At 57.1% G+C, this 21408-nt stretch overlaps 1 protein-coding gene and 1 long non-coding RNA gene across 3 annotated transcripts in view; one reads left to right on the forward strand and one right to left on the reverse strand.

Annotated features, from left to right (window-relative positions):
- The window catches only part of ABTB2 (ankyrin repeat and BTB domain containing 2), a 174238-nt gene that overhangs the window by 147767 nt on the left and 5063 nt on the right, over positions 1-21408 (forward strand). For both annotated transcript variants that reach the window (XM_040495479.1, XM_040495480.1), the window contains exons 4-14: positions 6686-6838; positions 8187-8352; positions 11184-11273; positions 12030-12131; positions 14505-14601; positions 14808-14943; positions 16658-16887; positions 18272-18450; positions 18835-18940; positions 19163-19265; positions 19757-19847. In XM_040495479.1, coding sequence (XP_040351413.1) covers positions 6686-6838; positions 8187-8352; positions 11184-11273; positions 12030-12131; positions 14505-14601; positions 14808-14943; positions 16658-16887; positions 18272-18450; positions 18835-18940; positions 19163-19265; positions 19757-19847 — 1453 coding nt within the window. The remainder of the gene's footprint in view (positions 1-6685; positions 6839-8186; positions 8353-11183; positions 11274-12029; positions 12132-14504; positions 14602-14807; positions 14944-16657; positions 16888-18271; positions 18451-18834; positions 18941-19162; positions 19266-19756; positions 19848-21408) is intronic.
- On the reverse strand, positions 835-21365 carry LOC121043566 (uncharacterized). The gene is made up of 3 exons (XR_005796914.1): positions 21226-21365; positions 5670-5680; positions 835-845 (listed from the first exon to the last, which is right to left on the reverse strand). It is a non-coding gene; the product is annotated as an uncharacterized LOC121043566 (long non-coding RNA).

Genomic DNA, 21408 nt, shown 5'->3' on the forward strand with positions numbered 1-21408 from the left:
TAGGCCAGACCATTCCGGTTTACCAAGCAATTCTAGAAAACTAATTAGTCCAAGATGTGAACCGGACTAGAATTGCTTCCTTTGTGCTGCAAGTAGCATCTGACTCTGGTGGGACAGCAGTGGGTTTTTCCTTCCTGGACGGTTTGGCCTGGTGTTTGAGGCCACAGCGGCTCTCAGAAATGTTAGGCAACCTGTGGTGAAGGCCTCAGAGCCGGCATGGGGGAGCCGGCCTTCTCCCAGAGAAGAGCTGCATTCGATTGGACAAAGCTTGGCCTCTGAGCCGGTTCCTGATGGTGCCACTCTGCAGCCCCAGCCCGGACGGCCCGGCGGGGAGGGACGTGGGAGCAGTGCGTGCAGCAGGGAGATCACCCTGTGCAACCCCACGGCTTGGCGGGGGCCCCAGCTGAAGGTGGGGCGAAGTCAGGGGAAGAATTTAGGGCTGAGGGTGGGAGACATTCTGGCGGGCCCCTGTGAGGTTCCTCGCCCGTACTAAGGGTGCACGCAGGCAGGGTGGGCTGGGCGTACTGGGCAATGGGGAAATCTCATTAGAGAGGGAGCCTGAGGCGGCGTGGACCTCCCCAAGCCCTCCCGGCCCCCAGAGCCGGGCCCGCACCCGAGCCCTCCGTGCTCCCTGCCAAGAGTGGAAGTGAAGAAACCACAGCCCGGTTTTCCCAGGGCTGAGCTCAGGCCAGGTCTTGAGGCCCTGCCCGGCCGGTGGGCACGTCCGCGGGGCTGCCCGCGTGCTCATATCCGCCTCCTCGCAGGTGGGCACGGGGGGGAACATACCTGCCAGTTGCGGACAGAAGCACAAGGCTTTCTCGTGCCCAGGGCTTGGGTCGCACAGCCTCCAGTTACGGGCCTGTGCCCCTCTGCCAACCTGCCTCTCTCTCTGAGGCTGCTGCCCACCTCCGGGAAGAACAGAGCCCGCTTTGAGCTGGAAATTAGAGTCGTTTCCTGTTCCATGTTGTTAAGACACTGCTTACAGGGCTGTAATCCCAATAAATCATATGCTTGCTGAGTGGGGCAGGGTTTATTTTATTTTTTTTTTTTTCCAGGCTGCAGGGACCTCTTAAAACCAAGACTTAAGAAGTTTATTCTCTTTCGTTTTTTTTTTAAGGGGGAAAAATGGCTTTTGCAGGCCCAGCCCCGTCAAAGGGCCTTATGAGATCCTTGGCTTGATATACTCAGGCTCAGGTATATGATTCATTTAAAGAGATATGAGGAGAAACTGAGTCATGACACGTGGATCCGGTCTCCCCGTTGCTGCTGGATGAGACACTTGGCCTCGTGGGGTTTCTATTTCCTCCCCTAGCAACTAAGAGGACTTGGTCAGGCAGTTCCCAGCCTCTCCACGTAGAAGCCCCGTTTATACTGGTGCGTTTCCTGAACATTCCCAGGTGACGGTAGTGGCTGTTTTATGCACAGAAAGACACACACTGCCAGTCAATGACCCTTTTAGGTGGCTTGGTTTGTCACAGCAGCAACCCCACCTGATGTGTGTGTGTGTGTTCATGCGGGTGATGGTTTTAAGGTTAGGCCACCAACAGCACTTGGGGCGGCCAGGGGGGTGCAGGTCCCTGGCGGTAATTCCATGCCCGCCTCCCACCTCACACGTTCGTGAGTCTGTGTCCCTTGCTGTCACCCCGTCCCCTGTGTGAGATCCTTGACTGCCAAGGCCCAGAACCTGCACTGCCAGAAACAGCTTCCGGATCCCACTCGACATGCTGGTTGCATTTGTTTTGTCTGTTTTATGAGCTGGGATGGAGTGGGTGATGGGCAGTTTGCTGGCAGGCTTTTGCAAGCTTTGCGTGTTTATACTTGCTGGAGGGCCGGGGGAGGGGAGAGTTGGCTGGACTTGAAGAAGGCCACGGCTGAGGCATTTAGTAGGACCAGATTCCTCTTGGCTTTTTTGCTAGTATGTGTTTTCTCTATCAGCAGATACTAACGTAGTACTAATAGTTAACCTCTACTGAGAACTTGGCGTGTGCCAAATGCTGTGCTAAGCACTTCGCATACATGCTTCTTGTGAGGCGGTCCTATTGTCTATACCCATTTTGCTGATGGCACAGCTGAGGCTGAGAGTGGGGTAACTTGGGCAGGATCATGACTGAATTCATTGGGAGGGACACCGGATCCCAACCCAGGAGGTCCTCTCTGGAACCCACGGTCTTGATCACTGCAGATACATACAGCTATTGTCATGTGGAGTCTAGGAGACCGCAAAAGAGATTCTCACAATGGAGAAAACATCTAGAAGCTACTGACATCCCTTCTTTAATAGGAACACAGGCCCAAAGAGTGTACTGATCTACCCCGGGTTCTAGAGTCAACGCACCGGCTTCCAGGACAGGGAGGCTTTCTCCCAGCGAGGACACTGCGGGGCAGGGGGTAGGAGCCTCAGTTCGCTGGGCCAGGCAGGTGCATTCAAAGCATACACGATTGTGGAAATGGCCAGACCCTGTGCCGCCAGAGGCAGAACCCCAGCGTCGTGCTCGGCCCAAGAGCAGACTTGTCTTAAGGTAGTGAGGCTCGAAGTGTGGTCTGGGAACCCCTGGGGTCCTGAGACTTTTCAGGAGTCTACAGAGTCAAAATTATTTTCCTAATAAGAAGGGGTTATTTGCCTTTTCACCCTCATTTCCCCACAAACGTCCAGGGGAGCTTTCTAGAGGCTGTGTGACGTGTGATAACGGTATCGCGGATGGCTGATGGGGGATGTGAACTTGCATGTTCAGATGTTTCAACATTTTCTGTTCCGATTTCTGATACAGTAAATAGTGGTAGGATAACGCACATAAACAAAAGCTCTTTGGAGGCCTCAATAATTTGTAAGAGTACAAAGGGCGTCCTGTGACCAGAACACTCCAGAACGACTATTGAGAGGTACTGGACCCAGCGAGGGGGAAACCTGGCCACAGAGTGGCAGCACAAAGGGGGTTCCTTCAGCCCTGCCCCCTCTCCCTGCCTCGGGCACAGCAGATGCCCGCCCTAGCCATGAAAGGCTTGTGGCCAAGCTCAGTGTAGAAGAACGGCAAGAGGGGGGAAACAGCCTTTTTCTTTGGGAGGGATAAAAGCTGGAGACCCTGAGGACAATGCAGATGTCAGTCATTCCTAGCCTTGCTCCTCTGGAGCCCTTTCACCCTGCAGTTAGGATGTAGCCGCCGCCAGTACAGATGGGAGTTTTTATAGGGATTTTCCAGAATGTCCAGAAATACAGGCCAGCTTCTCAGCATGTTCAGTGGGTGAGATGAAATTACCAGAAAGGAAATAGGAGCCTGGAACCCACAGGTTAAGGGAAGGATGTTACTGAGTAAGTCCATGCATTGCTTGTCATTTTATCTTCTCTTGGACCACAGGGTCAAGGGGTAGGCCAAGGAAAAGAGCCTGAAGAGGTCAGTTTGGGGGCTGGTACTGCCTTGTTTGTGGACAGGTGGATGCCAGCCACTACCCCAGAGGCAGAGGGACACTCTTAACCCTGGAGGATTTCTGTATGTTGAGAATATCAGCCAGTGTTCAATTCAGGAACCAGAAACCACTCTAGATATTTTAAGCAGAAAGGGATTTAATGCAAGGAATTAGATGCCAACAGAATCATTAGAAGGGCTCAAGGATCGGGCTCGAGGACAAAACCGAACCCATCCAACCAAGGGGACTGCTCCCTCTGAGACGTTCCCTGGAAATGCAACTCAGGACTGAAGCTGCAATCAAGAAATCTTTGTCGTCACTTTCAGTAACACTACCACTGCCTTTGAAGCACTCAGGAAGGTGGAAAATGGACACTGGAATGTTGTATGAGAAAAGAAAAAATAGACCTCATGCTTCATGACCTGGCTTGCTACCAGAAACAGGCAAAGGGGGCACAGGTATGGCCTCTGTCTCACATCCATTTACCAGATCTCATGGAACTACATGTTAATGGCAAAACCTAATTTGCATCCAGAACCCCAGCCGCAAGGGAGTCTGGGAAGTGTAGTTTTCAGCTTTTTATGTCTCCAACAAAGACAGCAAAATGGAGGCTGAATGAGCCAATCCCCAATACCTGCCCACCAAAGTTATTGATACTGTTTTCTTCATGTGCTGAGTTCTAAGAGGCACAGAGCATATGAATCATAACACCATCTGATTAGACTTGGTGATTCCCCAAGTTCCCTCTTGGATTTCCCCTAGTGCAGCTGGGAGATGCCACTTGGAGCTTCAGTGACCGTACTTGGCACTTGGTCTTGGCTGTTGGCCACAACAGGGAAGAATGGCTGGCAAATCCATGAACTATCTTTTCATTTATACTTCAGTCCCAGTGCTGGTGGTTTAGATAAAGCCTTCCCCTTGGATCCAAAGGACTGTTATATATAGAAACATGTCTCTGAGTTTGCCTTCTAGCATTGCAATGCAAGAATTGGAAAATCCAAGAATATTTACAGAGAATTCAAATGGGCATATATAATCAAGAAAATTGTTATAAACAGAGGAGTAGTGCACAAATGGCTTGTTGTTTCTTCCTACATTCTACAGGCTTCTTCCATAGAGCCTTGGCTTTCCCACTCTAGCAAGTCAACACTGTGCCCATGAAAATTACATGCCATTCTTTTCTGGGCAAAAATAAGAGTTGGTCCAGAATTAAAAACTTAAGACGCATCGTAGTAAGTTCCTGAAGCTCGGCCATACTTTTAGTCATTCAGCCAGCGTTTATTGAGGACCTATTATGTTCAGGTCCCATGCTGGGGATATTTGGGAGTACACAGACATGAGCAAGCCATCGTTTTTGTCCCGAGGCGGAATAGTCTACTCAGGAAGATGAGACACATCCAATGATGGAAGAGCAAGTTCTAAGGGATCTTGGATCTTGGAGTGGGAGGGCTTCTGGAAAGAGGTGGTACTGGAACTGAGCCTTGAAGGGTAAACAGGATTTAGACGGGCCGAGGCGAGAGCAGATTCATTCTCTTGAGGAGGTAGGAAGGGCAGGTGCCTGCTGGTCTGCTGTGTCCTGGTGAATGTTGTGAGCCAGGACTGGAAATGGGTTGGGGTGAGGGCACCCTTGAAGCCAGGGCCAGCCAGGCTTCCTCAGCCCGTAACTCGTCCTCACCACTGCAGTTACTACACTTGGACCCTGATACATTTTCTGAAATGACAGAGCCCAGAATGTCAAAATAGCTTCCCAGGTAACCACCTGCAGGGTTACATCTGGTTTAATTTTGTTTAAAAAATAAATAAAAGCATCGTTTGTCCTCAATGAGAGAAGCTCTTAAAATTTTGACAATATCCTAAGCATTCGGAAACCTGAGACCAGAGATCTGAGGGTCTCAACGTTGATTCCCTGCAGTCGACTGACTTAGTGACTGAAAAAGGAGAATGGAAGTCTTTTTCCCGGTCACAGTACCTCTCTGCATGTCTAGGAGTAAGATGGTGGTGACAGCAGAGGCCTAATGCTCCAGGAGCCCAGGACGTCGGAGGGCGTGGGGTGCGGAGGCATCAGGAGGGCGGGGAGCACGCACAGGAACAAGAGGTGGACTCAGGCTGTCATTAGAGAGAACAGCCACAAGGGGCAGCGCGCCAGGGCTGCCTCACCCTTGTGACCAGGCAAGGAATGTTGTGGGCAGAGCAGGCTGGTTGTCCATCGAGTCATAAAGCTGAAAACTGGCTGTCAGGGCCGCCCGTGGCAGTGAGATCCACTGGACTGTGAAGTGGTCTCCCCAGGAGGTCTTCGCCATGGGAGACTTGCCAGAACTCACGGAGGACAGGAGGGTAGGACAGGAGGAAAGCCGCTCTCGGATGAAATGTAGATCCAGCACGATGGGGGTGGGAGGGCCTGGGGCAGGGAGAGGGCAGGCCCCTGCGTGGAGGTGCAGCTGTATTGCCCAATGCCCCCGGGCACCAGTCACATGCCTTGTGCATGGCGCCCCCTGGTGACACAGGGAATACCTTGGGAATGGTGCCCCCTGGAGTTTGCAACTCAGAGGCCTCAGGAGCAGAAGTCTCTCCCTGCTTCCACCTAGCTCCCCACGTCGCTGTGGCCGTGGGTTCTTCGTGTTGGGCCCCGAGACTCTTCCTCCCCGTAGGACTTGGAGCAGAGGCAGCTCTGGCCTGTCATAGGAAGTGACGTGGGGCCCACCTCAGCCCAGGTGCAGGTTGAGGAAGGAATGACGTCAACTATGCACGTGTAGTGTGAGCCACATCATCTGACACAGCTTCACGACAGCCCTGAGAAGCAGGTGTTACCCCATCTCACAGATGCAGGGAGCAGGCCCGGGCTGTGTTGGTGGTGATGGAACACAGCTGCTAACGGCAAAGCTGGGTTGGGGGCCCGCCCGGGTCTGTTGGACTCTGTCCCCTGCACGCACCCACCACCCGGGAGGCAGTCTCTCCCTTCTGCAGACCGAGACCCGGAGACCCCATCTGAATTCTTTGGGGAAGGGGGATGGGAGCTCCCAACTTGACGCACCGGCAAACGCCTTGTTTCATTGGTCACCTCAGGCCCTCAGTTCCACACGTGGCCTATGATGGGAATTTCTCCCGACCCAGGACAGTGTCTGTGGAATGGGGCACACTGGGGTCTCAGCGAGGAGAGGGAGCCAGCCCCCTCCACACCTCTCAGCCTGAAGGTTACGGGTGACCGGCCTCTACAGCCGTTCGCTGAGCGTGCGTGGGAGGGGGCCCCCCACCGGCCTGACCCTCTCTCTCTGCTGCCTCACAGGCCCTTCATGCTGCTGCCGCCACTGATGGAGTGGATGCGCGTGGCCATCACCTACGCGGAGCATCGCCGCAGCCTCACCGTGGACAGCGGCGACATCCGGCAGGCCGCCCGGCTGCTGCTGCCCGGCCTGGACTGTGAGCCCCGGCAGCTCAAGTACGGACCTGGGGAGGAGTGAGGCTGAAGGGCTTGGGCTCCGCGCCGGGCTTCCCTCGCCCCTCCCGCTCCTGGAGGTTGGGAGGGCCCCCCCACCCCCTCACCCCCCCACCCCCCCACCCCCCCACCGTGGTGCCCCTGCATGACCACGCCTGTCAGAACTAATCACTCCCGACCTTGGCTGCTTTCTGGGTTCATCTTCTAAAGCCGCTGGTCAGGTGCACAGAGCAGACACGTGTTTGGGTTTGGACAGGAGAGCTCTCACAGTCTGGCTCTTTGGGATATTTGGGCACGAGCAGCAGAGGCGGGTCCCTCTTCTTCTCTGTTCCTGTATTTGCCACTGCTTTCCTGAACTCTTCCCGGTGTAGGCGCTGGGCTGAGCCCTTCCTTTCCACATGTGTTATCTTGGGCCTCAGGACAACTTTAGAGAAGGGGGTGCTGTAAAGCCCATATTACAAATGGAGAAACTCAGCTAGCAAAGCGGCCTTGCCTAAATTTGAACCCAGGTCTATATGGCCCAGGCCGTGGCTCTTAATGTCCTTCCCAGCATGGCCATCTTGTATTGGACTGGTCTCCTAAAGTTGTCTGAAGAATGGTTTCTGTGGCTACTGTTCTTTGAGAGCCTTGCATATTTTCTTTCTTTTTTTTTTTTTTTTTTTTGACCCTCTGCCCCAACCCCAGTTATAGTTATAGCCTCCTCTGTCTCCACGGCAAATTCCCAAAGTCATTCTGGGACGTGAACTTTCCACACTTAGGTCCAACCAGGGCTCCAGGCTGAAGCCACCTATGGGAAGCCTGTCCCGCGCCCTCTTGTAGATGTGGTTTTTAATCCATGACCCTCCCTGGTAGGATGGCTTGATGGCAGTGGGCTTCTGGGCCATTCTCCACCATCTGTTTGGTAATTCTGGGCCTCCTCGGGAGGCCTTCAGGAGAGAGGGCGTAGAGCCAGGAACTGGAACTTGGCCACAGTGGCCATCCCGTAGGCCGGGTGCAGCCTTCTCCCCGCAGGAAGTTCACTGCCAAGTCCACACCCCGACTGGAGCTGCTTCCTCCTCAGGCTGAACCCCTGGTGGGTTATTTCTGATGGGACCTGGTTCCCTGATGGTGGACAGCTCTTCTGTGTCGTGTGTGTAGAAGAACGGAAGTATGGACGCTTGGCAGCATGGCGCACGCCAAGGCCATTCTTTGCCGATCCAATAGCGATTCCCGTCCTTCCCATCCACCCTGTCATCCCCCGCCTCAGCCTGGCGTAGCTGTGCCACGTCTCCTTGAGGGGCAATGTTCTAGCCAAAAGTGTCACACGCGGTCACACTCACACACCTGTGGGTCTTTTCTGCACACTGCACAGACCCGAGTGCTGTTTCAGCTCCTTCCGGAGGCTGGATGCCCGAGCGGCTACCGAAAAATTCAACCAGGACCTGGGTTTCCGCATGCTCAACTGCGGAAGGACAGACCTCATCAACCAGGCGATCGAGGCCCTGGGCCCGGACGGGGTGAACACTATGGACGACCAGGTGCGTGCGGAGAGCTCCGCTAGCCAGGCGTAGGGCATAGAGTCGGGGCCTCGTCATTGCCGGGTGGTGGCCCAGTCCTTCTGTCCCAAACCTGAGAGCCGCTCATCTCTGTGCTGCTGACAAACGGGCGGCCTCCCAAATCACACCCTGCCTGTTCCTGGTGAGACGTCAGCTCGAGGACCTTCCTAGCACCCCTTGGAAAACCCTTGTAACGGAGGTTCTGCCTCCACTGTCTGGAGGGCTGGAGGCTGTCCCAGATGGCGCAGGGCTGGGACAAAGTCCAGAGGAGTCAGCTGGATTTCCAGCTTTGGGCGTCAGTCACGAGGGTGTGCTTTAGGGCACCTCGTGCGCCTCCCGCGTGCCAGGCCCGTGGAACCCGCCGCCTTGGTGGCAGTAGCAGGCAAACATGTGCTAGGAAATAGAAATGTCCAATACAGAGCAGATTCGTGAAAAGTGCTAAGGAGTAAAATCGAGCTGGAAAAGGAAGTGTTGGAAGTGACTTATAATTTTAGATAGACTTTAACTTGAAGGTTTTTTTTTTGTTTGTTTACTTTATTGTTTTTGCTCTGAAGAGCTCACATTTATAGAGCTCACTGCTATGTTCCAGGCACTGTTCAAAGCACCTTGCACAGATGAACTCATTCAATCTTGACAGCAGCCCTGTGATGTCTGTACTATCATTATCCCCATTTTACTGATGAGGAAACTGAGGTAGAGAGAAGTTGGTTTACCCAAGGTCACACAGCTAGCAAGGAGCAGAGCTGGGCTTACAAGCCATCTGACTCCAGGCCCTTCGCCACAAGGCACTCTCCGGTTTGTTTATCTGACGCGGCCTTGTGAGTCCTTGCCATGGAGGTGACAGCACTGCAATTTGGAAGGCCACACGGAAACGTGCGGAAGGCGCAGTGACAGCGGAGGGCTTGGGTGGAATGCTCTCCCACGAGATGACAGCACAGGACAGGGCGGGCTGATGTGCCAGGTCAACCCCAAGGCCGGGTGGCCCTGGACTGGTGATGGGTCAGGTGGAGTGGCGGGAGAGGCGGTCCCCTGGAGGAGTCCAAGCCCAGCCAGAGCCAGGAGGACCTTGCCTTGGGAGGAGCAGGGGGATGAAGCATAGAGCAATGGGACAGGCACTCCCGGGACAGGAGATGACCCGGAGAGCAAGAGCACGGAGGTGGGGCAGTCAGGACACCTGCTGGGGTAGGGTCAGGGAAGTGCCGAGGCAGGGCAGCGGGGAGGTGACAGGCTGGGCGTCAGATCTCCCTGGGGCACCTCTGTCAGCACAGGTCCCAGGGCCTTGCAGGAGCTTTTGTCCTGGGGCATCCTCTTCCTCCTCGGGGCGCAGGGCCGTCCACCCTGTCAAAGCCCTGGCGTCTCGGACGGGCTGCCTCGCCCCCAGCAAAGGGGGCCGGCGGTGCCTGCCCCGTAGGGTTAGGGGACACGTCCGCGTCAGGCACGTAGTTAAGGCTCAGTAATGTTCGTTCTGGGTCCTGTTGTCCTCGCGAGGACGACAGCGGTTATCTGTGAGCGCTGGTCACCAGCCGTCTTCCTGTACCTGCCTCGGGGATGGGGCTGACAGTTGCTTCTCACAAGACCCCCCGACTTAAATGCTGAACCGTGCACAGATGTGTGGGGAAACAAGAAGTCGAGCGTGTGCAGCAGGGGCTGAGACAAAGCCCGAGCCTCACTCTGCAGCGCTTGGCTCCTCTCTAAATGCTCGATCCTGTTGTTCCCTCAACCTTGGTATTTATAGAATGATCTGTGGGTAAACAGCCCTCTCGCCCATGACTAATGTCAGGCCATTTCTTTATCTCTGGGCACTAGGCAAGGATTTATGAGGTAAGGAGATCTTGTCTACACACAAATAACCTAATAAATAACATCGCAGGGCTCCAGACAAACGCTTGCCAGGATCCAGCTGTGGAATAACACTTTCCACTGCTGTCTTTGCTATTACTGGCCACGGAGAAAGATTCCCAGCCAGGAGGCGGCCCCACGAACCGTCCGCCCAAACGCAGGGAGGGACTGGGCCTCAGCTTTCGGAAAAGCGCTGACTTGCTCAGTAGCACGAAGTGGTCAAGGCAGAGCCCTCTCCGCCCTCCGTGCGCAGCCCCGGAGCGTGAGCTTCACAGCTCAGGCGGGTCTGGTTCCAGGGCCAGCCCTTCCTCCCGCACCCTGTGTGACCTTGCCTTGGGTCTCTCTGTGCCTCGTCTGTACAGTGGGGATGAGAATAGAGCCTCCCTAACAGGGATATTACGGTGACTAAATGAGACGCTGCATGTGAATCACTTCGCAGGGCGATGAGGCGCGCAGGGCCTGGGGCGGGTTAGGCTATGGCAGCGTGACAGTAGCAGGGATGGGGTCATTCGTTGTGTTCTTTTAATTAGGTAGCTCTTAAGGTAAGCTTGCTCTGTACTGAGCACTTTACACGTAGTAACTCGTATTGTTCACAAATCTCTGAGGTAGATACTGTCGTGATCCTCCTTTTAAAGATGAGGAAACTGAGGCACAGAGGGAGACCAGTAACCTGGACTAAGTTTACAGCTCGCCGTGGCAGAGGTGACCTTTGTGCCCGAGTCCGGCTGCGGGGTCCGGGCTCCTCACCCCTGTGTCCCACGGTGCCTGTGGAACTGTCCCCTGCTCACCCTTCACATGTGGCGTGTCCAGTGGGCCCAGAAAGGGCAGAGGTTGGGCCATGACACAGGACTGCTCAGGACGAGCAGCCGAGTCAAGCAGGAGACGGGACGGTGGTTTCTGGGACCGAGGCCTGTGGAGTACGTGTCACTGTGTCTGTTTCCAGATGGTTTAGCGTCTGCCTCTGGTTCACACAGGGTCTGACGCCGCTGATGTATGCCTGCGCTGCTGGGGATGAAGCGATGGTCCAGATGTTGATTGACGCGGGAGCGAACTTGGACATCCAGGTGAGCAGGCCCCAAAGAGCCACAGCCGGGCCGCCGGCCCAGCAAGGGAGCACCCAAGGTGTCCATCAGCCACGCTGGGTGCAGTGTTTTGGACAACCGGCTAAATGGTTCTCGGAGGAATGGGTACGGAGATAACAGCAGAGAGGGCATTGCCTCAAACTTGGGCTTTGTGTCTGAGAGCAGGGGGGTGAGTGGAGAGAATGGCCATGGTTCTGTTACCGTAACACCGGTCCCTCTTAACCAGCCTCGTCCCCTCCCGCCCCTACCACATCCACCGTCCCCAGATGCATTTAGCTCTGCTTCCCTCTGCGGCCTGGTGCCCTTCCTGCGGTGGATCTGCCCAGGGCCAGCGGCGCTAAGTAAACATCCTTTTTTTTTTAAACATTTATTCATTTTTGAGAGAGTGTGAGGGAGGGAGGAGCACACGGAGAGGGAGACACAGAATCCGAAGCAGCCTCCAGGCTCCCAGCTGTCAGCACAGAGCCAGACGCGGGGCTCGAACTCACAGACCACGAGATCATGACCTGAGCCGAAATCGGACGCTTAACCGACCGAGCCACCCAGGCGCCCTTAAACATCCTTTTGAGCCTTGTCTACATGGCGCTCCAGGCAGACGTTGCCGGTTGAACCCGGAAAGCCCTCGACTTGGCTCCTAGTCCCCATCCCTGCGGGATACCCCCTTAGCTCAGGCGCATGTGTATCTTGCCCGGGAATGTCACTCGCCCACAAAAACCGCTCATCCGTGGCATTTTCCAGGTTCCAAGCAACTCTCCCAGGCACCCCTCCATCCACCCTGACAGCCGGCACTGGACATCGCTGACGTTTGCTGTGCTGCACGGACACATCTCTGTAGTCCAGGTGAGCCTCTGCCAGGTGCGCCGGGCCCCAGACGCAGCCCCTGCCTGGCCCAAGCGAGCGGCCGCCTGGAATCAGAGAGGGCAGAGGTACTGCTTAGAGTCAGCCACCGGGTCAGCAGGGCGGGCCCCACCCCGCCCCCCACTTTGCCTCAGGCAGAGGGCTTTCGTACAAGGATATGTGTGGCCTCAGCAAGTAAGACCCAGGCCTGAGCAGTAGCAGGCCTGGCCGGCATCTCCGGGTCTGTCAGGGAGTCCCGGGGCGTGCTGGAAGCTGCAGATGTGCTCTGTCTTCCCTCCTCCAGCCATCTCCCCCCACCCCCACCTCGAGCTCGTTCTCCTCCCTCGTGAATGGTCCCCCAGAGCCGGCTCGGTATCGTGGCGTCCTTCTGGCTCTGCCCGTCCCCATTAACAGGCCCAGTCTTTTAGTCTCCCAGTTCCTGAGGGCACTCAGAGGGGCACAGCTCAGGGGTCAAGCCAGGCTACGCCACACGGTGCCCACCTCGGCCCAAGGTAGCCGTGGCCGGTGTGAGGATGGGGTTCGGGCCCAGAAGTAGAGCAGAGCGGCGTCCCACCCCGGGTAGGACACCAGCCACACTGCCGCTCGACTCCCAGACTCCTTTGCTCCTCAGGCCACCGGGGTATACAGGGTCGCACGCCCCTTCCTGGGAGTTCGCGTTACACCTTGCTGTCTGTCTGTCTGTCTGTCCGTCTGTCTGCTAGATTGCAAGTCCTCTGAGGGCCGAGGTCATGTCCAGGCTATTCATCATTGTCAGCACAGCCCTGGGCTGTGGCAGTGACTCAGTGAGTGGTCTTCACCAGGCCCGCTGCCCTATCCTGCCTGCTTTTTGGTTACTGCCGTCCTAACGACCCGAGCAGGCTTCCAGCCTAGCCCAGACCGGCCTGCAGGGCCGTGCCCCGGACTTGCCTGGATTGGTGCCCAGTTTCGCCCCATCGGGCAGGCCTCCACCTCCCCCGCCTTGGCACACCGGCTCAGGCGGCAGCCACAGCTGGGTTCTGACCGACAAGAGCCTCCAGCTGACGGCCGTTCCCCGCCTCCCAGCCGCCCATGGCCACAGGTACCCACCTGGGGTTCCCGCCCCGTGTGATGTGGGAGCACGAAACAGGCTCCCCCAGGGGCAGCAGAAGAGCTAGAGAGCTTTCCAGATGGGAGTTGTGCGTGTAAGCCACCCGGAAAGGCGATGCGGTGGAGGCGTGGAGGGCAGCCTCGACCCCTCGTACCTGGTCTCCGGGTGTGAGACAGCTGCCGTGCAGGCTGGCCTGCCGGGTGCAGGCTCCGAGGAGGGTTTGGTGTCCAGAAACCCGGGAAGGATGGAAGTGCTCCCACCGGAGCAGCCGGTCAGGTCAGGGAAGGTGAGACGCAGCCGCAGCCGGCGGTGGCCTGTTGGGGCAGTGCAGACACCGCCCCTGCCCCGAGGCAAAGCCGGCCCGGCTCAGCTGGAACTGCCGGGTATCCGCCAGCCCCGGGCCATCTTGCCCTTGCCGGCACGGAGAGAGGCGCCCTGGATGACGAGCTTTCCCCCCAGTCCTGCGCCTCTCAGCCCCGGGTTGCTTGCCAGACCTCTCAGTGAGAACCTTCTGGTTATTGGATCCCCGTGGTGGGTCGAGTGCCATTTCGTATCAACGGCCTCTTGCCGTCTTCCAGATGAGGGAGGCCGAGGCCCAGAGGGGTTGAGGTTTGTGCCCCAGGTCCCTGACTGGTTGGTGGCCGGCACTGGCACTCGGCTCATTCTGGGCCTAATACCTGTGCCTTTCCCACTACTTCTGCTGCCTCCCAGAACCTCAGTTCCCCCACCTCAGTTTCCCCTGCTGGATTGGGATGATACTTTCCACTCTGTTCATTTGCATAATGTTTTAGAAAGGTCACCACAATTAAGTCACAGGAAAGCATTTTTTTTTAGTTTAATTTTTTTTAACATTTATTTATTTTTGAGAGAGAGAGAGAGAGCACGAGCCAGGGAGGGGCAAGGAGGGAGGGAGACACAGAATCTGAAGCAGGCTCCAGGCTCTGAGCCCACCGTGAGACTCGAACTTGTGAACCACGAGATCGTGACCTGAGCCAAAGTTAGACCCTTAACTGACTGAACCACCCAGGCGTCCCTCCCCAGGAAAGCATTTAAAAGCGAGAAACAGTTCAGATGTCCCCACGGCTTAGGGGCTTGGTCCAAAGTCACAAGAACAGAGGTGAAGATTCTAGAAACATGGAGCCCTGAGGCTAACTCCAAGTTCTAAAGTTCCAGTTCCTCGGCTGCCCAGGGGGAGTAGGGTCTCGGTCACGTGCCTAGAGGGAACTCGTCGAGGCCCTTCTCACAGATACTCCCTGCTACACTGACGTGTCCTGTCCTGTGCCCTGCAGTTGCTACTGGATGCCGGTGCCCACGTGGAGGGCTCAGCAGTGACTGGCGGTGAGGACAGCTACACGGAGACACCGCTGCAGCTAGCCTCTGCAGCTGGTAGGTATACAGCTGGCTCGGCCCATAGCTGGACTTGCGGCCCCGTGCCCAGATCCCTGGGGCGAGCCTTGAAACCCCTCCGTCTGAGGTCTCCCCCTGGCCCCATTCATCAGTGTTTCTCTAGAGCTCGGCACCCAGGCGGGGGCCAGCAGACAGGCGCGGTGCTGTGGGCAGTGGTAGCATCCTTCGTCGGCCTTGTCTTCCAGGGAACTACGAGCTGGTCAGCTTGTTGCTGAGCCGAGGCGCTGATCCCTTACTCAGCATGCTGGAAGCCAATGGCATGGCCTCCTCCCTCCATGAGGATATGAACTGCTTCAGCCACTCAGCCGCCCATGGCCACAGGTACCCACCTGGGGTTCCCGCCCCGTGCGATGTGGGAGCACGAAACAGGCTCCCCCAGGGGCAGCAAAAGAGCTAGAGATCTTTCCAGATGGGAGTTGTGCATGTAAGCCACCCAGAAAGACGAGCAGGTCCTCGATCAGCAGAGAGGCCTCAGATGTTGGACGCCCAGAGACACTGGGTGGCAGAGAGGTCCCCTTGCTGGGAGAGGCCCCCCAGCTCGTTCCCGGCAGGCCGGAACTGCAGCCTGGGTCTCCCAACACCCAGGGCAGGCTCTCTCATTTCCTATAGACTCCAGTACTGACCCATCTCGGGGCCACGTCCTTTCCTGTGCTCAGTGGTTCTTCTCCGGGCCCACGGTGGCCTCCTGGACCCCCGGGGCCTTCGCACAGCATATGGCTCAACCTCGAAGAAGCTCCTGGCGGCCGTGTGGGAAATCACACCCCGCTGCCAGAGCAGATGGCGGATCTTGCTTTGTGGGGGCCAGGCCTGCCCAGGGCTGTGGCGGGGAGGCAGCGGGCTGAGCCCAGAACCATCCGGCAGCTCTGGGAGGCAAAGTCAGACAGAGAGGAGGTTATTAGCAGGCAGGGGAGGGGCCAGAAGGGAGGGGCAGCCGGGACAACTACTTCCTGTTCTCCAACGCCCTTCTCAAAACCTCTTCACCCTGCGTGGAGACCGTCTGTCCACTCACCTGCTACCCACTCTCTCTCTCTGGAACACGGATCGGGGACAGGCGTGGCTGGCTCACCTTCACATACCCGTGCACGGCACAAAGTGGGTGCTCTGTAAACTTGGTGAGCAAAGCTACCGCCGGATGACCCCGAGTCTCTCAGAGGGGTCTCTGCATGTCACAACATGACCTCCAGCACAGAATGGGGTGGGGGCTGGGCTGGGCTGCCGCCGGAAGGAGGCTCAGCCCCCAGGTGACCTTTGGACCTGCCCATGCTGCAGCCATCCCAGGCCACAGGATGTGACAGAATGAGCCTGGGACATGGAACCAGAAGTCTGGGTTTGAGTCTGTACTCCTGCCCAGGGTGACCTTGAGCAAGTTGTATTCATCACACATGAATGGCAGCGTCCGTGGGATCTCACGGGGTGAAGTGCAACAGTACATGGGAACACGTTACGTCAAGTCTAACGTTCTACACACTGAATTCTGTATAACAGTTGTCTTGACTTTAGATCATTCTTCCTAATGGAAGGAAGGAAAAACAAATGAATATGAGCATGTCCTATGTTTCAGACACTTGCCATGAGTAAAATTGGCTGCTATCTCAGAGGACCGCTATGTATCCGGCTCTAGGTGTGATGCCATCACCTTGGCCTGACATTAATTCTGGAGGAGGGTGAGGCTGGCACCCTGCTCTGTAGATGACAGAGCGGTCAGGGCACAGAGACGTAGAACAACCTGTCTGAGATCACACAGGCAAAATGGCGGGGCCTGCTTGGCCCCAAAGCCCATGACTTAGTAGTACCAGGATGGTAGGGGAGTGGTAGGGGAGGCCCCGGTGTCCTCCCTGCCTCCCTCGGGCGGCTGCAGATGGAGGGCGCTGGAGGCCTGGCCCAGCCCGCCTGGGAGGGGGAGATCGTGCACACTTTGTGCCCACAGGTGCCCCGTAGCTCCCACATGGGCCCTGGGGCTCTGGAAGGCACCTCAGGTGGTTCCCTCCATGGTGAGGGCCTCAGGCGTCACCCTCCTTTGTCCCTTGGCCTGCAGGAACGTCCTGAGGAAGCTTCTGACCCAGCCTCAGCAGGCCAAAGCGGACGTGCTGTCCCTGGAGGAGATCCTGGCCGAAGGTGTGGAGGAGAGTGACGCATCCAGCCAGGGCAGCGGCAGTGAGGGGCCCGTGCGGCTGAGCCGGACCCGCACGAAGGCCCTGCAGGAGGCCATGTACTACAGTGCTGAGCACGGCTACGTGGACATCACCATGGAGCTGAGGGCGCTGGGTGAGAACTCGCAGGCATGCACGTACACACACGTGTGCACGCACGCGCACGTGCGTCTCCTGCTCTGCGGCAGACAGGAAGGGGGCGGTGCCCACAGGGGCAGATGGGCCACAAGGCAGCAGGGCACCGGACTGGACCGGTCTACGCAGGCCTGATGGCTGATGGCCAGGACAGGAGCTGCCCGGAGCCTCAGTCCTCAGCAGAGGTGCGTCTTGAGGGCATCGCCCCGCCTCAGGCCCTTCATCCTCCCTGGTCAGAGCTTCCCCGCCCCAGGGCCTGGTCACGGCCTGGGATGTGCGGCCCCGGGGTTGAGTCAACTTTTCTGGTCACCTGGATGTTCTCCTGTCACTTGGCCGAACTCTCCACTCTTCAGGTCTGCAAGTCTGTGGGACTGCCCTTCCACCAGGGAGGCCGCTCAGACAGACAGACAGACCTGGGTGAGGTCCCAGCCATTCCACAGGCGCTGATGGTCCTCATCTAAGAGTGTGATGTCACGTGAGGCACAGGGCCTGGCTCTGGCTCGCCACGAGCGCTCGGTGCACGGCAGCGGTGTCCCTGCTCTCACAGGGGCCACGACACACAGACCCCTAGCACTGGGCCAGGGGAGCAGGAGGCCATGCTACCTTCTTGCGGCCAGTCAGGCTCAGTGTTCTTCACTGTAAAATGGGCGTATCATTCCCATCTACAGTCAGCAAACTGAGGATGCTAATGCCACCTAAGTCATGTGTCCCTAGGGAATGCCATCCGTCCTTTTTGGTTTAAATCCATATGAGGCTGGGGGGTAAGAAGCTATGTCTCTAATTACCAGGAAAATTACTAGTTTTTGTCATGACCTTCACAAAGTAGTTTTAAGTTACTTTATGGCCTCACTGACACACTCCAGGGAGCTGGTACACAGTAATTATGTGCCACTGAATGCCAGTGACCTGAGCGCTGGTAAAAGCCCTCTGAGGTAGGTCAGGATTCATTTCAGCCTTCTAGATAGGCGTGGGCCTATGTGTCCTGCCTATTTTCTAGGCATCCAAGTCCACCTGGCCATCCCTCATAATTAACAGGTCTTCCCAGTAAGTAGTTCCAGGGCCCCAGAGACGGTGGGACTGGCGTGGCCTCAGGCTGAGCCGTGCGGGTTCCTGGCACTCCGGCCGGCTCTCCCTCATCTGATGAGAACCTGAAATCCCCCTGACCTCAGCAAGCCTGTCAGGCCAAAAGGAAGCTCTTTACAGCTGGCTTCGGAGAGAGCCACTCAGCATGAGGGGACAGGGCGGGATGCCAGGGGACCAGAGGGGGCACAGTGCGGGAGAGCCTGCCGAGAAAGCGGGGGGGGGGGGGGTGTCTGTCCAGGGCCCGCTCTGCTGAGGCCTGCCCTTCCCCTGCCTGCGCCCAGGCGTCCCCTGGAAGCTGCACGTCTGGATCGAGTCCCTGAGGACCTCCTTCTCCCAGTCGCGGTACTCGGTGGTGCAGAGCCTCCTGCGGGACTTCAGCTCCATCAAGGAGGAGGAATACAACGAGGAGCTGGTGACCGAGGGCTTACAGCTCATGTTCGACATCCTCAAGACCAGCAAAGTGAGTGACATTGGGCAGGTCCCCACCCTGAGCTTGCCGGGTTCCAGGGCCCCGGCCCAGACCGCAGACACGCAGACCGACACACGGCAGACAGACACCTGCACCCTCCCGCACCCCCCACACCCAGACTCCCACTGCCTGGCTGCCGAGGCCACAGGCCGTGGATTTGTCGGGGCTGGAGCCTGGCCAGGAAAGCAATTTGGGGATTCAGTGATGGAGGAACAGGCATCTCTTGCCAAGCCAGATCCAGGAGGAATAAAAGACAGCGGCTGCTCTAATCCAGGCCTGGACTTTTGAAATTAGCCTGACGTGTCTGTAGCTATAATCAGACGGCCATGGCGGGCGGGCGAGCTCACAGGCCCTCTCTCTGCCCCTGCCCCACAGAACGACTCCGTCACCCAGCAGCTGGCTGCCATCTTCACGCACTGCTATGGCAGCAGCCCGGTCCCCAGCATTCCAGAGATCCGGAAGACCCTGCCCGCCAGGCTTGGTGAGGCCTGCCCCCGCCCACGCGACCTTTCCAGATCCCCCTCCTTGTCTGTCTTCCTTTATCTTTCCCTGTTTGTCTCTTGTTCCCCATTCCTAGCGCCAAGGCCCTGGGCCTCAGTTTCTCTGTTCTTCCCCTTTGTATCCCCCAACCTCTCAGAATGCTTAGCCAGCACCCGGTAGTGGGGGGGCCCTAGTCATTTCCCTTCTCTCCTTTTGGGCACAGATCCTCACTTTCTGAACAACAAGGAGATGTCAGATGTGACCTTCCTAGTGGAAGGAAAGCTGTTTTATGCGCATAAAGTCCTGCTGGTGACGGCTTCTAACAGGTAGGCTGCATCGGGAAGAGGGGTGGGAGTGGCTTCGTTAGACACCAGGTGACAGAGGAGCCTGTCCTGTGGAGATGGGTCATGCAACCATGGAGTCCCGCTGCCCCACAGGGGGCACAAGACGGTGTGGACAGAGGGACAGAGGGGATGGGACGAGAGCTCTCCAGGAGGAGCCCTGAGGTTGTATTCCTGTTCGAGTTCCTGCTTTCGCTAGAAAATATAAATGTTTGGGAATGAAGAGTCACTTTTCCCGCCACAGGCATCACAGTCACCCCTGGGGGGCAGTGGGGACTCACTGGGGCCCAGCCCGGCTGTCAGTCCAGGGTGATGTAAGACGCCATTTGCCGAGAATAATTTTGGGAGCGCTGCAGTAATTTTTAAAATGTCCCGTCTCCCAGTGACCAGCCAGGTGATGGATGGCGCCATTGCTGCAGAATGATGGAGTAAAAGTCATGCTCAAGACCCGCCTTGTTTCTCCCCTTTGGCTCCAGGTTCAAGACGCTGATGACCAATAAATCAGAACAGGATGGCAACGGCAGCAAAACCATTGAGATCAGCGACATGAAGTACCACATTTTTCAGGTGTGTGGTTCTCTGTGCCTTGTGCTTCTCAGGGGTGGGGTGGGGGGAGCTCCCCCCACCCCCAGGGCCCCTTGGCTTTGTCCGTCTGGGCTGGGAGGCAGCTGGGATTGGCCGCCATCTTCCACTCCATCCCCGGTGCCTTCTGCGTTCGCTACATCAGTGGTCAGGTGGGAGTGTCTGGGCCTTTCCCAGGCACAGGTAGCCATTCCTGTGTGGGCTTGTGGCTTCAGAGCCTCACTCATGAGTCCTGAGCTCTGACCACCAAACGACTACATGGGCAGACTGACAGACACGTAAGGCCTGGCACACGTGCATGAGCCCTTGTGCCTCAGGGCGAGCTCCCCGCAGCACAGCGCAGACCTCCCTGTGGCGTCAGCCCCCTGCCTCCTGCAGGCGGGACACGGGGGTTGTGCTCACTCTGGGAAGCATGGTGTGGGCTGCTCCTCCCCTCCCAGGCCTCAGACCCCCAACCAGGAAGGCCAGGCAGAAAAAGCCGGGTGAGCCTGTCCTGGTTGCGGAGGACCCAGGTCAGGTCTTTCAGTCCCTAACTTTGGAGAACATCAGAGGTAGTGTGATGGAAATTCCACGGGCTGGCTGCCAGTCGGGGCCAGAGAGTCTGGAGGGAGGAGCCCCGGCAGAGAGCTCCTTTTGGGAAAGTGGCGACTACAGGTCTCCAGGCTGGGGGGGGAAGGGGTGCTCCGGGCTGCCCGGATGACCCCCAGGGGCTGAGACCGAGGCCAGGGACAGCTGGTATGTGGGTCGAGGGCCTGGCCTTGCACAGGAGAGCTCTGTGACCTAGTGGGAGAGGTCAGAGTCTCACAAAAGCACAGGGAGCCACCATCTAAAACGGCCTCGTTCCTCCTCCTGCTGTCTTCACCCACTTACTTGGTATTTCGTCATCTGTGGGCACTGTGGGGATGGCACTAAACAGGACCGGGCCCCCTCCACCAGGAGACAGGACTACAAGAAAGCCATCAGAGAGTGATCTGTATGCACGGGGAGCACTGGGAGCACAGAAAAGGGGCATCTAACCCAAATCTGCAGAGGCCTTCAGGGACTGGGGCAGCTAGCCAGCCATCGGGAGCCCCAGGCAGGGGGAACTGTGCATACAGAAGCAGAGACCACAGTGTGTTCAAGAAATGTCCTCTGACCCAGTCTGGTTAGTGGTTCAAAAGAACATCCAGAAACGAGTCTGAAGCTGCCACAGGGTGCCATCACATGAAGGGGTTGACCGTTAACCTATAGCACCATCGCTCTCACTTAGCCAGGCATGGCTTCAAGTACTTTGACTGTGTTCATCAGTTAAGCTTCATAGCACAGCACCGTCCTAGGAGGTGTAGGTGTATTATCACCTCTTGATAGATGAAGAGTCAGAGACAGAGCCAGGATTCAAACCTTAGGTTATGTGTGTGGAATGGTCAAGTTCGCATTTACAAAGCTCACTCGGAGGGTGAGGAAGGGACCAGAGGGGTCATGACTACTCCAGGGGACCAGTTAGGAGGCTGTTGAGAAATCCAGCTGTGTGATGATGGTGAGCGGCTGGTGGCCGTGCAGTGAGGGG

Source organism: Herpailurus yagouaroundi, unplaced genomic scaffold, assembly GCF_014898765.1.
Source record: "Herpailurus yagouaroundi ecotype Mexico unplaced genomic scaffold, PumYag 187, whole genome shotgun sequence".
NCBI lineage: Eukaryota > Metazoa > Chordata > Mammalia > Carnivora > Felidae > Herpailurus > Herpailurus yagouaroundi.